Source organism: Lactuca sativa, chromosome 3 (genome assembly GCF_002870075.4).
Source record: "Lactuca sativa cultivar Salinas chromosome 3, Lsat_Salinas_v11, whole genome shotgun sequence".
Classification (NCBI taxonomy): Eukaryota; Viridiplantae; Streptophyta; class Magnoliopsida; order Asterales; family Asteraceae; genus Lactuca; species Lactuca sativa.
The window spans coordinates 243,998,319-244,015,296 of NC_056625.2; the positions used below are offsets into that span (position 1 = coordinate 243,998,319).

General features: G+C 37.9%; 2 protein-coding genes across 2 annotated transcripts; both read left to right on the forward strand.

The window, feature by feature from the left end:
• The first annotated feature begins 252 nt into the window (after positions 1–252).
• Positions 253–1,329, forward strand: LOC122194383 (chitinase CLP-like). The gene has a single exon (XM_023879843.1). It carries the CDS (start codon positions 253–255, stop codon positions 1,327–1,329), a length of 1,077 nt encoding a protein of 358 aa, XP_023735611.1.
• Positions 1,330–1,736: 407 nt separating this feature from the next.
• LOC111883520 (retrovirus-related Pol polyprotein from transposon TNT 1-94) lies at positions 1,737–6,483 on the forward strand. Its single transcript, XM_042900724.2, has one exon. The coding sequence runs from the start codon at positions 1,737–1,739 to the stop codon at positions 6,021–6,023; it is 4,287 nt and encodes a 1,428-aa protein (XP_042756658.2). The 3' UTR covers positions 6,024–6,483.
• Positions 6,484–16,978: the final 10,495 nt, after the last annotated feature.

Consider the following 16,978-nt stretch of genomic DNA (forward strand, 5'->3'; position numbering starts at 1 on the left):
ACAGATATAAAACTTACAATAGATAAGTGCAAAGTCTTGATTTGTTTTCACATAAAGTTCAATCACTTTTCATAATCAAGTTATGACTTTATTTTACACGTAATTCAAATGTTCAACTACTAGCCATGTTGTATTTGCTTAAACTTTAATACTATGAGTTGTGGATCAATGACTTCTTCGTTACATATATCTATAAAACCAAATGATTCCTCTCTAAATTTTCAAAACTTGGAAATCCTAAAACATACAAATATGCTTCCTCATCTACAACTAATTCTTCTCCTTTTAGCCTTCATTTCCCATGAACCTGTAGCCGTAGCACAATCCCAAGTTGCACCAATAACCAAACATACGGACCTTGCTACACCACTCTATAGCGTTCAGTTGATGATCACTTCATGGGTAAACAGAGACATCTTTTATAAAAACCTCCTTATAGACATAGATGCACCTTTCACATGGTATAACTGCACTGTGGACTGGAATAGTTTGATTTATAACAGAAATTGCCCCACGTGCCCTGCCCCAGTTTCTTGTCAGGAGTATCAATGCACGAATGTCCGCACATCTTCCACTTATGAAAGCCCTTCATGTCTTCCAGAAACCAACAGTTCGACTTTACCTGGTGGGGGAGACTGCACATGCCCAGTCAATGTGGTGAACCCAGTTAACGGGACATGTGGTCAAGCCCTACTCAACTTTGACGAATTCACGTTCAGGGGAAGTGATGGGAAAAACCCTCTTCCAGATTATTTGGTTCGTAGCCAGCTTAACGCAGCATGTGCTCCAATAACTACGTTTGAGTCATTCCCTGCAAATGTTACTGGTGTAATGGCTTTTTCCAAATCTCCGTATGCATTTCCAGCTTATCAATTTCAACCTTTCACAAAAACATTTGGTTTATGTTTGCCTAGCTCTTTGTCTGCTCATGGAGTTATGTTCAGTGGGAGCGGACCGTATTATCTTCTTCCCAACTCAGATGTCGATCTTCGAAGTCTTCTCTCTTATGTTCCATTACTCAGTTATCCTGATTCTTTTGGTTATTTTATTGGTGTCAAATCGGTTGTAGTTAAGGGAAGATCTATTGATGTTTCAAATAGCACCACGAAGCTTAGTACGATTGAGCCTTACACCATTCTTAGGACAGACATTTACAAGCAACTGGTTCATATGATATCAATCGCCACAATGGGAATCCTTCGTGTAAGGCAAGTGGCACCCTTTGGTCTTTGTTTAAAGAATCAAATTGGTCGTTCCCATGTCAGTTTGCTGGTGTTGAGACTAATTCAGAATTTTTATCCATGCACGTTTTTATTTAGCTTAGAATAAGTCACAGAGACCAGTAAGTGGTCCCTAGTCTTTAGCAAGAAGTCAAGGTTGTTTCCTACTTTCCAGCAAATTTTTAGTTTAAAAGGCATAGGCAAGTGTACGATTGTTTGTATCTCTCTTTTAAGTTCCTTTTCTTATTCAGTGAATAAAGAAACACATTGCCTACTATTATCTGCTGTATCTTTTCTTTGCTCTCTGTATTCATCAGCCCACTTTGCAGCTTTCTTTAAAGCTGTTTTCCCACTTTACCCTTCCTGTGATTCACTGAAACCGTCCCCTACACATCTCACCATTCTGTCCTCTGTGTATTGTCTTGTTAAAAGATCATTTTGTCCCTGCAAAAATACCAACATTTGGTATCAGAGCATTCCTGGTGTATGCCAAAATATCAACCTCGTGTGATAGATATGTCTGGAAGCAATGGAGAAAAAGATGGTCAAGTCACACTACATTATCCAATGTTGTCAAGATCCAACTATGCTGCATGGGCCATCAAAATGAGGGTGTTTATGCAGGCCCAAGGTGTTTGGGAAGCTGTTGAACCTAGAACAGCCAATACAGTGGTGGAAGTGAAGAAAGATAAATTGGCATTGGCAGCCATTTATCAAGGAATACCCGAGGATCTATTGTTGTCACTGGCTGAGAAGAAAACAGCCAAAGAAGCATGGGACGCTTTGAAGACCATGTTTATGGGAGCAGACAGGGTGAGGACTGCAAGAATTCAAACATTGAAGTATGAGTTTGAATCATTGAACATGAAGGAAACAGAAGGAGTAGATGAGTTCGCTGTGAAAGTGATAAACATAGTAAGTACCATGCGTACTTTGGGAGATACTGTAGATGAATCCTATGTGGTGAAGAAGCTACTTAGGGCAGTACCAGCCAAATTCCTTCAGATAGCCTCAACCCTTGAACAGTTTGCTGACCTGGATGAAATGACAGTAGAAGAAGTGATCGGTAGGCTTAAAGCTCATGAAGAGAGAATGAAGGGACATGGTGATACAGAGGAGAGAAAGTTACTATTGACCCACCAAGAGTGGACTGAAAGAAACAAGAAGAAGGGTGAAGGTAGTTCTAAGTCAGCCCCAAAAGGCAATCGTGGTTCACGAGGAAGAGGAAGAGGCCGGGGAAGAGGTGGTCCAAGTAGTGGTCGAGGTGGCCGTGGCAGAGGCGGCTCTCACCAGCAGAAAGAAAGGAGTCAAAATGGAGGACACAATCAAGACAAAAGTGACATACAATGTTACAATTGTCAAGAGTTCGGGCACTATGCAGCTGAGTGCAAGAACCCAAGAAAAGAGAGAAATTATGAAAGCAATCTGATCCAGGAAGATAATGAACCAGCTTTGTTGCTGTCATCCCTTGAAGCTAAAGAAGAAGCAGGGGAAGTATTCTTGAATGAAGAGAATGTTAACCCAAAGCTGAGATCAAATGGAGATAGTGCATCTGATTCAAATATGTGGTATCTGGACACAGGGGCCAGCAACCACATGACTGGAAATAGAAGCAAGTTTCAGGAACTAGACACCACAGTCCAGGGCACTGTAAGGTTTGGTAACAATTCAAAAGTGAGAATTGAAGGAAAAGGAAGAATTGCCTTTCAGTGTAAAAATGGGGAGCAAAGAAAATTAGAAGAAGTGTATTATATACCTGATCTGTGTAGCAATATCATAAGTCTTGGCCAACTTGATGAAGGAGGAGACGAGATCAGAATCAAGCAAAATATTCTAAGAATTTATGACTCCAAGATGAGGCTTCTTATGAAGGTGCAAAGGTCATCAAACCGCCTGTACAAGATAGAACTCAGAGAAGTCAGCTCAAGATGCCTAGTTGGTGAAAGCAAAGACCCAACCTGGCTTTGGCATACCAGGCTAGGTCACGTAAACTTCACTGCTTTGAAATCCATGTCAGAAAAAGGAATAATTGAAGGAGTGCCAAAGATGGCCATACCATCCAAACCGTGTGAAGGCTGTCTTGTTGGAAAACAATCAAGAAGCTCGTTCCCAGCAAGCACAAATTACAGAGCTAAGAAAAAATTGGAACTAGTCCATGGCGACCTTTGTGGACCAGTCTCACCACCAACACCTGCAGGCAACATATATTTTATGCTGTTAGTTGATGACTACAGCAGGGTGATGTGGGTATTTTTTATAAAAACAAAAGACGAAGCTTTTCGTACCTTCACGGACTTCAGAAGCAAAGTGGAGAATGAAACCGGTGAAAAGTTAAAAATGTTAAGAACAGATCGTGGAGGGGAGTTCCTGTCTAAGAAATTTGAAGAGTATTGTAGTGAAACTGGATTGGAACGCCAATACACCGCACCCTACTCCCCACAGCAAAATGGGGTAGTAGAGAGGCGAAACCGGACAGTACTAGAGATGGCCAGGAGTTGTTTGAAAGCGATGATGGTACCCGACGCACTGTGGGGTGAGGCGGTGAGTCATGCGGTGTATGTATTAAATCGTCTAAGCACCAAGGCCCTAGATGGGACCACACCGTATGAAATATGGACCGGAAGAAAACCACACGTAGGTCATCTGAGAGTCTTTGGCTGTGTTGCTCATATGAAAATAGCGAAGAATCATCTCAAGAAATTGGAAGATCGAAGTAAGAAAGTAGTATATCTTGGCACTGAGAAAGGCTCAAAGGCTCACAGGTTACTAGACCCCAATACCGGTGCGATATATGTGAGCAGGGATGTTATCTTCGAGGAAAATCGGAGATGGGAATGGGAGAAATCACTGAAGATCAAATCAACACCAGGTATATCGTTCACCATCGAAGGCTTCGATTTCAGTGAGGAGCATTACAGTGACGAAGGCGATTGGGTGTCGGATACATCCGAGTACGTAAGTAGGTCGGATACAGTTGAGGGTGAAATCGAGGAACCCAATAATAATGACATCTGGGCCGACTCCACTCAGCCCATAAATCCAACACCAAATTTAAGCCCAATCCCTACACCTATCAACACACCGCCGGGTACACCCATTCCTCCATCTACACAAAATTCTTCAACCCACGTAGCGACTCCAAGTACCGGTTCAAGTTCCACGGGTGGCGGTGCCCCAAAACGATACCGATTACTGTCCGATTTATACGAAAACACCAATGAAATCGAACTCCCACCAGAGGAACTCATGTTGGTAAGCAACGAAGAAGAACCTGCGAGTTATGACGAAGCAAGACGAAAGAAGGAGTGGGTACAGGCTATGAATGATGAAATGGCCTCAATTGAAAAGAATGATACCTGGAACCTGGTCGATTTACCAAAAGGAAGAAGAGCAATTGGCCTGAAGTGGGTATTCAAGGTAAAGCGAGATCCACAAGGTAATATCCTGAAGCACAAAGCCAGAATTGTAGCTAAAGGATACATACAAAAACAGGGTATCGACTATGAAGAGGTGTTCGCTCCGGTGGCGAGAATTGAAACAGTCCGAGTCATCTTGGCTCTCGCAGGCTCAAATGGGTGGCGTGTACATCATCTGGACGTGAAGTCGGCATTCTTGAATGGGCACCTAACTGAAGAAGTCTATGTCTCGCAACCTGAAGGCTTCGTGAAGAAAAATGAACCTGGGAAGGTGTATAAGCTCTCTAAAGCCCTATATGGCTTGAAACAAGCTCCCAGAGCTTGGAATTCGTGCTTAGACAAGTATCTAAAGAGCTTGGGTTTCAGAAGGTGTGCTCAAGAATATTCAGTATATACAAGAACAAAGAATGGAAGCAGTCTGATTATTGGAATATATGTAGATGATTTACTTGTTACAGGTAGCAATCCAGAAAACATAAAAGAGTTCAAGAAGGAGATGAAGGCCAGATTCGAAATGAGTGATCTTGGTCTACTGTCATACTACCTGGGAATTGAAGTAAACCAACAAGACAAAGGAATCACGTTAAAACAGGAAGGTTATGCCAAGAACATTCTGATCAAAACTCGCATGATAGACTGCAATCCTACCAAAACTCCAATGGAGCATAAACTCTCTTTGACCAAGGATGGAAATGAGGAGCTGGTAAATCCAACCGAGTACAGAAGCATTGTTGGCTGCCTAAGGTATCTCACTCACACTAGACCTGATATAACCTTTGCTGTTGGCGTAGTTAGTCGATTTATGGAGAAGCCCACCATAAAACACCTCCAAGCTGTAAAAGGAATCCTTAGATATGTAAAAGGAACCTTAAGTCATGGTTTAGTCTATTCTAAAGAAGAAGAAAAGGTCAATATTTCAGGCTATACTGATAGTGATCTGGCCAAAGATATAAATGACAGAAGAAGCACAGGGGGAATGGCGTTTTATGTAAATGGAAACTTGGTCACATGGGCATCTCAAAAGCAAAGGGTAGTAGCACTTTCATCTTGTGAAGCTGAGTTTATTGCTGCCACTATGGCAGCATGTCAGGGCATATGGTTAAGAAGACTTCTCACTGAAATCACAGGTCAAAAGGTACCACCTGTGACATTGTTTGTGGACAATCAATCAGCTCTTGATCTAATGAAAAACCCAGTATTTCATGGTCGAAGCAAACATATCGACATCAGGTATCATTTCATCAGGGAGTGTGTTGAAAATGGAGAAATCACAGTAAAACATGTGAGTGGGAAAAGCCAGAAAGCAGACATTCTTACAAAGTCTTTAGCAAGGGTGAAGCATGAAGAAATGAGAGACTTAGTTGGTGTGATGAAGATTCAGAATTAAAGGGGAAATGTTGAGACTAATTCAGAATTTTTATCCATGCACGTTTTTATTTAGCTTAGAATAAGTCACAGAGACCAGTAAGTGGTCCCTAGTCTTTAGCAAGAAGTCAAGGTTGTTTCCTACTTTCCAGCAAATTTTTAGTTTAAAAGGCATAGGCAAGTGTACGATTGTTTGTATCTCTCTTTTAAGTTCCTTTTCTTATTCAGTGAATAAAGAAACACATTGCCTACTATTATCTGCTGTATCTTTTCTTTGCTCTCTGTATTCATCAGCCCACTTTGCAGCTTTCTTTAAAGCTGTTTTCCCACTTTACCCTTCCTGTGATTCACTGAAACCGTCCCCTACACATCTCACCATTCTGTCCTCTGTGTATTGTCTTGTTAAAAGATCATTTTGTCCCTGCAAAAATACCAACAGCTGGTTCCTGATATTGTTTTGGAACTCGAGGATGGGAAGAAATGGATAATATCCTCAAGTAATTCGATGAAACAAGTTAAGAAAAATGTGGCTTGTCTTGCTTTTGTTGATGGTGGTGAGACAAGTGAACATGGGATAGTGATCGGGACGTTTCAGATGGAGGATAACTTCCTGATGTTTGATTTAGACAATTCAAGTTTAGGGTTTAGTTCTTCTTTATTAAGCAATAAGACTTCTTGTGCAAACTTCAACTTTACCAGCCCTTGATGTTGTTTCAGAAGACTTGTTCCATTTTAATTGTATGTCGACATGATCACGATTATGTGTTGCTGTACATCCAAATAATTGAAATATTTCACTCATTTGTGCCACAATGTTTGAGTTTGTTACCATTTATGTAATATTGTCCATCCGTTGCCATACTTTTTTTTTTTTATATTTTTTTGAACGGCAAGAATGTATTCTAACTAATGAAACTAGGGAAAATTACAAAACAAAGTACATCGGATTCAGTCCACAAATCCTGGTTCAAAGCCCTTCAGCCTTTCAAGCTTGCATGCCAAAATAAAAAATAAAAAAAAAACATTTATTTTATGTGGGACAACCTTAGAGCAGTTTTTGGGTAATTAGTAGTGGACAAGGAATGTTTGACGATCTCATCCCTAGGATGCGGCGGTGAAGGCTCCTACGGTACCTTATCTAGACTCCGGCACCATTTATTTTCGGTGGAATCACCCAAAATATTTAGTAGTTACTTCGAAGAGTGTATTTTTTAGAACACCCAAATACAAATATATAATTCACTCCTAAATTAACACTTAATTTCATATATGTCTACAACAAGAGAGGGAGGATACATATAATACCGTTGGGCTAGAAGCTCTTTTGTAGAAGAAGAGTGTCACTACAAGAAATATTAGCATTACCGGCGACGCCTTTAGCGGCGACACCTAGCAATAGCGGCGACATGTAGTTGACGCGTTACATGTCGCCGCTATCGCTATGTGTCGCCGCTAATGCCTTGTTACAGCGATTCGCGTCGATTTAACCCTAACCGTCCGATTTCATTTCAATCCAACGGCTGTAGAGGAAAGCCAAAAGACGCGCTGACTTTTCCCTCCACTTGTCGCCGCTATTACCCTAGTGTCGCCGCTAATGCCCTAGCGTCGCCACTATTGCCCGTCGCCGCTAATGCTTTACGCAGATATCCCTTTCCAGACTCCCTTTCTGCCATTTTTTTTCTGCATTCTGTTCTTGCTCTCGTTTTCCTCTCGGGCATTCTTCAATTTCGTGTGTCATTTCCAATTTGGCGGAGTAGAAATTGCTTGTTGGACCGGTGCTAGCCCATCCTTCCCCCAAGACCACCACAAGGCCGCCACAGCCCCAAAATCCAGCGATATTTAGCTAAATTCCGAAATTGCCCCCAATCAAAGGTCAAATTCCTCCTCTTTTTTTATGATTTTTCTGTTTTTGTGTTCATTTAGATGATAACTTGTGAATAATTTTCAATTTTGTTGAGTGATATGTTATTTTGAGATATGAAGTTGTTGTGCATTTTGTTGGATTGTATACATTTTGTTGGATTGTGTGTTGGATGAAATTTAGATGTATAAATTTGTTGAATGAAATTTAGATGTATAAATTAAGATGTATAAATTTTGTTGGATTATTTTGTGGATTGTATGCATTTTCAATTTCATTCAATTTTGTTGAATGAAATTTAGATGTATAAATTTGTATGAAATTGGATGAAATTGGAATATGCAAATTGGACGTATACATTTGGCTTAATTGTATTAAATTGGATGAAATTGGAATATGTAAAGTGGATGAAATTGGAATATGCAAATTGTATGAAATTGGATGTATACATGGCTTAATTGGATGAAATTGGAATATGCAAATTTAATGTATACATTTGGCTTAATTAGGTTATTAATAGCAACTTACTTCTAGTAATGTATTGTATATGGTTTCAAAGTGCTTAATTTTGTAAGTGACCTAATGTTTGGCTTTAATTGGATGAAATTGGCTTAATTGTAAAATCAACTTAAAGTAGTTTTAAAATCAAGTTAATGTTAATATTAAAATAAAATAAAATTACTTTAAAAAAATAAACTAATAACAAAAAATAAAATATTAAATTAATTAGAAAATAAAATTAATTTACCTTTAGAATCAAATTAATGTTAATATTAAAATAAAATAAAATTACTTTTTTAATTGATTGTAAAATCAACTCTAAGTAGTTTTAAAATCAAGTTAATGTTAATATTAAAATAAAATAAAATTACTTTAAAAAAATAAACTAATAACAAAAAATAAAATATTAAATTAATTAGAAAATAAAATTAATTTACCTTTAGAATCAAATTAATGTTAATATTAAAATAAAATAAAATTATTTTTTTAATTGATTGTAAAATCAACTTAAAGTAGTTTTCAAATCAAGTTAATGTTAATATTAAAATAAAATAAAATTACTTTAAAAAAATAAACTAATAACAAAAAATAAAATATTAAATTAATTAGAAAATAAACTTAATTTACCTTTAGAATCAAATTAATGTTAATATTAAAATAAAATAAAATTACTTTTTTAATTAATTGTAAAATCAACTTAAAGTAGTTTTAAAATCAAATTAATGTTAATATTAAAATAAAATAAAATTACTTAAAAAAAATAAACTAATAAAAGAATAAAATATTAAATTAATTAGAAAATAATATAAATATACTTTTAGTGACTTAATGTTGGTCATTACAACTTTAGCTTTAATTATGTTTCAGTTGCATCATGTCTATTGATAAAAGCTGGACTACTAATCCACATCGTCAATCTCCCGAGTTCCAGCTAGGACTCGACACTTTTGTCGAGAGATCCATGTTACACCTAGATTGTAAAGGTGAAACCAGATGTCCGTGTGAGAAATGTGATAATTGTTACTTCATGAATCCGAAAGCAATGAGACGTCATGTTCGTACATATGGTTTCAGTCAATCATACAAAACATGGATATATCACGATGAACCTTTAATCCCTCCAGTTGTAGATGTCGTTTCGCCAAGCAACGAGATGGCTAATGTTATTGACGACGTTATGTGGGAGTCGAGAGAAAATGATATAAACCTCGATGAAGGAACCTCGAATACAAGGGGTAGTGGTGTCGATGATGATTTTGAAGAGTTGTTAGAGGCAGTCGAAACCAAGTTATATCCTGGTTGTACGTTTTCATTCCTTGATTTTTTAGCAAAGCTGATGCATATGAAGGTCAACAACAAATGGACTGATAGTTCATTTGCAACTCCTTGAGTTGTAGCATTCAGCATTTCCACCAGACAACAAGGTTCCCTGTTCATATTATTTAGCAAAAAAGAAACTGAAGAAGTTAGGATTGGGGTACGAGTCAATTCATGTGTGCAAAAACGATTGTTTTCTCTTCTGGAAGGAACACAAGTCATTGCAAGTTTGTCCCGTTTGTAAAGAGAGTCGGTGGATTGATAAAAACACCAAGGGTAAGAAAGTGGCTCATAAGGTGTTACGATACTTTCCATTGGCCCCTAGACTACGCCGTTTGTATTGTTCACGGTACACTTCCAAAAATATGATATGGCATAGTACTGGGAGATCAGAAGATGGTGTGATGCGTCATCCAGTTGATGGAGAGTCTTGGCAATAATTTGATGTAGATTACCATGACTTCTCGAGTGAACCTCGCAACGTACGACTAGGGCTGGCAGCTGATGGCTTTAATCCATTTGGTAACATGCGTAATCCGCATAGTACGTGGCTGGTTGTACTCACCACTTACAATCTGCCACCATGGCTTTGTATGAAAGAGTCATCATTCATGATGGCCTTGTTGATTCCCGGCCCTAAAGCGCCTGGAAAGGACATAGATGTTTTCCTTAGGCCGTTAGTGGAAGAGCTTAATTTTTTATGGCAATCAGGCATACGCATTAAAGACGCAGCGACAAACACATTCTTCACGATGAAAGCTATGTTGTTATGGATAATAAACGACTTTCCAGCTCGTAGTAGTTTATCGGGCTGGAGCGGACAAGGGTACAGAGCATGCCCGACTTGCAATGAAGACACTCCTTCGTACCGTCCAGTAAATAAAGTCGTTTATATCGGTCATCGCCGGTTCTTAGATGCTGATGATCCATTAAGGATGAGTTTGAAATTTAATAGGCAACCAGAGACAAGACCCGCTACAAGACACTTTACTAATGAAGACATACAAGAGCAACTAGGTCATCTAATACTTCGTAAACCGGGTAAACATCCTAACACTCTCAAAGAAAACATGGATCGGCAAGGATTTGAGTTGAACTGGTCGAAACGTAGCATATTTTTCGAGCTCGAGTATTGGTCTTCTAGCTGAAACACAACATAGATTTGATGCATGTCGAGAAAAATGTGGGTGAGAGTCTTTTGGGTACTTCTATGATGAATGATAAGAGTAAAGACACATCAAGTGCACGTGAGGACTTGAAAATCTGAATATCTGGCGTAATCAATGGTTGCAAAAAAAGGTAACAAGTTCACTAGACCACATGCAAGCTACTCATTCAAGAAACTTGACCGCAAAATCTTTTGTCAATTTATAAGATATGTTAAATTTCCTGATGGGTTTGGATCTAACATTAGTAAGAAAGTGGTAGATAACGATACTAACATTATTGGGTTGAAATCTCATGACTATCACATTCTTATGCAACGTTTGATACTGATTAGAGTTAGAGCGTTATTGGAAAAAGAAACTTCTACACCAATTGTAGATCTTTGTATGTTTTTCAAGCAAATTTGCTCCAGAACACTAAAGGTGGAGGATATGAGGAAAGCAAAAGAAGACATTATTAGAATCTTGTGCAAGTTAGAGTTGATTTATCCGCCAGCGTTTTTCGACATTATGATTCATTTAGTTTTGCATTTACCTGATGAAGCGATTGCCAGAGGCCCGGTATGTATGAGATGGATGTCTCTGTTTGAAAGGTAAATGAAAAAACTAAAAAACTATGTCAGAAATAAGGTGAGGCTGGAAGGTTGTATAGCTGAAGGTTATATTGCTAAAGAAGCTTTGACATTTTCTTCGATGTACCTTCGAGATGTCAATCGCCTTGAAAGAAACGAAGACGTTGTCATTGAAAAAACAAAGTTTTGGATGTTTGAGTCCAAGTGTCGACCGACGAGTGCAACGCAAATCAAACATCTTGATATAACGGAGAAACGTAATATTGAATGGTTTATATTGAATAGTTGTCAAGAAGTCAGACAATACATCGAGTAAGTGTTCTTACTTTTAATTATCTTTCATTATTTATTGTTACTTTTTTCCATTCATCAATTTAATATATATATATATATATATATATATATATATATATATATTCATCAATATAGAAAATTCAAATCTGAACATCCTGAAAGTGACGAAAAGACCGAATATCCCAACTGGTTTCTTGAAAAGGTAATCATAATTAACAAACAAATATCTTTCATAAATTTAATGAATCAAGAATACATAACACATCAACATATGTTTAATAGGTTTATCAGATGGAAAAAGAAAACTCTCCTGAATTCCACAAAGAGTTGTCAGCCCTTTCAATGGGTTCACAAATAGATGTTTATACTTACATTGCGTGCATAGTCAACGGTGTTCGGTTATGGTAATTAGTCGTGATGCACAACGCAAAATGAAAAACTCTGGGGTTCTAGCGGTTGGTGAGAATGGAGAGAAATATTATGGCCAGTTAGAAGAGATTATGGAGGTGCAATATCCATATGATTATTCGACTGTAATATTTCGGTGCAAGTGGTTTGATACGGGAGATATTCCTGATGATAATTTCATAAGTATCGACACAGAAAAAGAAGCATACCAAGATGATCAACTCATATATGCTTCGCAAGCCAAACAAGTGTTCTACATCTGCGAGCCTGTTAATCATCGAAGAAACCGAAACAACAACCCTCGTTGTGTCGTCGAGCATGTTAATCATCGAAATATTTGGGATCTACCATCCGACAATCCTCGTGTCCAAAATGCTTACAATGACTCTGTCCAAGATGTCGACAATGTGGACGCCGAAAATGTTGATATAGTTCAAAACGACTCTTCATCTGGAGCTAGACTTTTTATCGACTTCTCACAATACTTTCAAAACAATGTTGACGTAGCTCAAAATAATGTTGATTATGACGATGAAGACGAGACTGAAGTACCTCCGCCAACGGGTAGAATCGATAATGTTTCCAATGAAGAGACTGATTATGATAATGGCGATTTTGATTATGATACGGATGAAGAAGACATTGAAGTATATGATGAAGATTCTGATTAAAAAATCAATTTTTTTTTGTAATAGAAACTTTATTTGAAATGTACCTTTAATTCATATTGTTTGTCTAACTTTTATTTATGTTGTTTGTCTATATTGTATATCTTACAATTTCGCAGGGTAACTAACTTTTATTCATATTGTATTTCTATATTGTACATCTTGTAATTTACAGGTTGCAAATGAGGTTTACTTGGGCGATACTCTTGGCCATAATGGCTGATGTTATGGGGCTTGGACATGGAGGTGATGGAGCTGGGGATCCATCACCTCCAGGAGGCTTTGGTCGTGGTCAGCACGAACAGGACGGTGAGTTTTATTATGATATATTTATTAACTATTTTAATTATTTTATAATAAGTTATCGTGACTAATTGTAACACCCCGGATTCCCAGGTATTATTTTATTCTTTTATTTTTGGGTGTTTGTGAGGAGACTCGGCGAGTTGGAGTCCAAACTCGCCGAGTAGGATCGCGGTTTTGTGCGCGGGTTTGCGTATGGACTCGGCGAGTCCATGTTGTTTAATGAAACCCTAGTTTCCATGGTTTGAGTCCTAATTAAAGGGGCTTATGGCCGTCATTTGCAGCCACCAACCCCAGAGAGAAACCCTAAAGAGATTTTGAGCATTTTGGGAGAGAGAAGAGGCCATTGTTGACCTTTGAAGATTTGTTTGGCAAGGAAAAGTAGATTCTAGCTAAGAGGAGGCAAGGGAGGTGGACATCCTTCGATTTTGGAGCTCATAGCATCATTTTGGAGGTATATTTTGGCTTCCTTTTCTGTTGTTATGATAAACATGGGGGTTTAGGGTTTCTTGACCCCTTTGTTGGTTAGATTTGATGTCCATTTCGTCCCTATTTGTGATGAGGCTTGAGATGAGATCCATAGAGGTCCAGAGAACCTTTATTCCTTAAGCTTTATGAGGATTCATGGGAGTTTTGACCTAGAGTTATGAGATATGGGGCTAAAACATCATTTAGGAGCTAATAGTTGTTGTTTGAGCACCAAGGTTTGGACTTTACGTGATTATCATGCCTGGGGAGGCCAAATCTATGATTGTATGGAACAGATCTGACCTCAGAAGTGAGTTTGAGTTTATGCATGGCATGGACTCACCGAGTCTGAAGAACAGACTCGGCGAGTAGCATGAAGTTTGCCCGTAACCACTCAGCGAGTGGTCTTGTCGAGTTGAGGGGTCGACTCAGTGAGTCAGGGAGAGTCAGGGGGGACTGAGTCAAGCTGGAACTCGTCGAGTTGTTCTTGAGACTCGGCGAGTTGAGTCGTGGTGGCCCCGCGATTTATGCCAGGTGAAACTCGTCGAGTCAGAGAAGTACTCGACGTGTCAAGAGAGAATCCAAGGGAGTCAGTGGACACGTATATACTCGCCGAGTCGCCCTAGTGCACTCGCCGAGTCCAGTCAAAGTTGACCGTTGACCTTGTTGACCTTTAGGGTTGAGTCAGTTGTATTTATGAGTGTATTACTTTGTGTGATTAGGCGGAGGTTAGATCACATTTATCCCGAGACAGATATTTACCGAGATACGCGAGGTGAGTCTTCTCACTATACTTTACCTTAAGTAGGTAACTAGAGTTATGTGACAGAGTATTTGTATGCTATGTATGTTATGTGTTGTACTGCATTATTTCTATATGATATATGATGTGCATGTTTACAGAGTTAGAACCAGAAGGTTCCCAGAGTTAGAACCAGAGGGTTCACAGAGTAGGGTCCACAGACCCACAGAGTTATAACCTCGAGTGGCTAATATGTGTTATGTGTGGTATTTTGGGGAACTCACTAAGCTTTGTGCTTACAGTGTTTGGTGTTATTTGTTCCAAGTACCAGTGAGGATCGCGGGAAGGCGCCGGCCTGATCAGTACACACATGGGATTTTTATGTTATGAGATCTTGGGATTGTTAGATGCTATGAATTTGAGTTTCAAACAATGATGTTTTTATGAATAATAAATGAATTATGTTTTTACAAAATGTGAAAAATTATTTTGAAATTTACGGTGTTACACTAATAGGTTTAATTGTATTTTTTCATCCGAGCTTCCAAAAAAAGAAGAGGCATGTCAAAAAATATCGAGTTGGGAAAGTTGATAAGGGCAAATAAGGGAAAGCCCGTAGATTTGGATTTCGACAGGGAGATCACATATTCCCCTGTCGGGAAGCGTGGTAATTGGTTCACACATGAAATTGGGAGGTATTTGTGGAACAATGTCCCTTTCAACGTATCTGGTTGGGACAATGTTTCCCCCGCCTTAAGGAACGCAGCAGTTGTACATCTAAAGGTAACTTGGATACAATTTTAAGTTTATTTGTGATTGTTATTTAATTAACTAAATTTTTTGTGTTTTGCAAAATAAATTTGATTTGGATAAGGTTAACATGGATCCGGAGCGTGCTCAATTGTTGCGGAGCATTGATTCGAGTCTTGCAAAAGTTTATAGAGGCCGAAAAAGTAAAGCTCATGCTTATTTTAAGGAAATCGGGGGGCCTGCAGATATCCAAGCCGCATTAAACAACCCCCCTAATGGAATGTCACATGAAAATTGGGCGAAGGCAGTCGAACATTTTCAAACGCCAGAATTTTTAAGGCGTTCGGCGTCAAACAAGGAATGTCGTGCAAAACAAGTAGTTGTAAACAGAGGGGGGTCGAGCTCATACAGCAATGCATGTTTCAAAGAAGTAAGTTATGATATATTTAAATATTTATTTAAAGTATAACTAATCTAAATTTTAATGTTAAATAGGATATCAGTCGAATCGAAGCTTTTCATAAAGCTAATTCCAATCGCCAAGGGGTATTTTATAGTCCTGCAATCGAGCAACAATACGCAAGTAGTTAATTTGTATTTTTCATATAAGTGTTTATATCGTTAAAGGTATTTAGTAATCTAATTTTTATGATTTTTATTATTTTAAAAAAATACAGAATGCTTTACTCGAAGAGATAAACCAACGAACCCAAGCTACTTCTGAGGCAAGCGGTCTAGCACCAACTGATATAAAAGATTGTTTTGAAAGAATATTGAGTGTTCGACACGGACATATCAGAGGCATTGAACGTAAACCCCCTACCGTTGTGTTTATGTATGATCAATAACAACCAATGACACAAGAACAACCACAATCACAGGTAATTGTTAGTAATGCTATAATGGAAAGTAGAATGCTATAATGATATGTTGGTTATGATTTGATATGTTGATATTTTGTAGTTTGGTAATTTTTCGAAAGTAATGCTATAATGGAAAGTAGAATGATATAATGATATGTTGGTTATGGTTTGATATGTTGATATTTTGTAGTTTGGTAATTTTTGGAAAGTACAATGCTATAATGGAAAGTAGAATGATATAATGATATGTTGGTTATGGTTTGATATGTTGATATTTTGTAGTTTGGTAATTTTTGGAAAGTACAATGCTATAATGGAAAGTAGATGTATGTTTAAGTGTATTTGATATGTTGATATTTTGTAGAATGGTATAATTAATTATAATGTTATTCTGATATGTTGTTAATATATTTTGTTTTCTTTATAGTTGCAAATGCTCCAAACAATACTACAAGACCCGGCCTATTCTGCAACATTGGAAGAGTGGTTTCACTCATTGAGCCACCAAATAATGAAGGAGATGATGATGAGGACGAGTAGTTATTTTAGGATTTTATGAAACGTTTTGTAATTTGGAAGAATACTTAATGTGGTATGGATTAATATTTTGGATTGATTGTATAATATGTATTAATATTTCTATAAAAACATATCAGATTTCTCAAATGCTATATGGATTAATAGTTTGATTGATTATAAATTTAATGTTAAATAAAAAAAATCAAAAGAGTATTAGCGGCGACAGCTTTTATGGCGACACTATGTTATTAGCGGCGACAGATAGTATTAGCGGCGACGCCTTGTATTAGCGGCGACATTCAACGTATTAGCGACGAAACAATACCGACGACGCATTTGCAGCGACATGTCGCCGCTAAAGGTATTAGCGGCGACAAGCCTACCCTTTAGCAGCGACACGTGTCGCCGCTGTTGCCCAATCTTTTTGTAATGTGTATTAACATCCGTAATTTAGAACTAAAATTTGCATTCATTAAATAGAATTTTTATTTTTGTACAATACTTATCATTAGGTTATTTATCTGTTTAAACGGTTTTGCAAAGAT

Excerpts from the sequence above, each read along its gene's own strand:
- LOC122194383 (XM_023879843.1), top strand. The coding sequence starts at position 253 with ATGCTTCCTCATCTACAACTAATTCTTCTCCTTTTAGCCTTCATTTCC.
- LOC111883520 (XM_042900724.2), top strand. The coding sequence starts at position 1,737 with ATGTCTGGAAGCAATGGAGAAAAAGATGGTCAAGTCACACTACATTAT.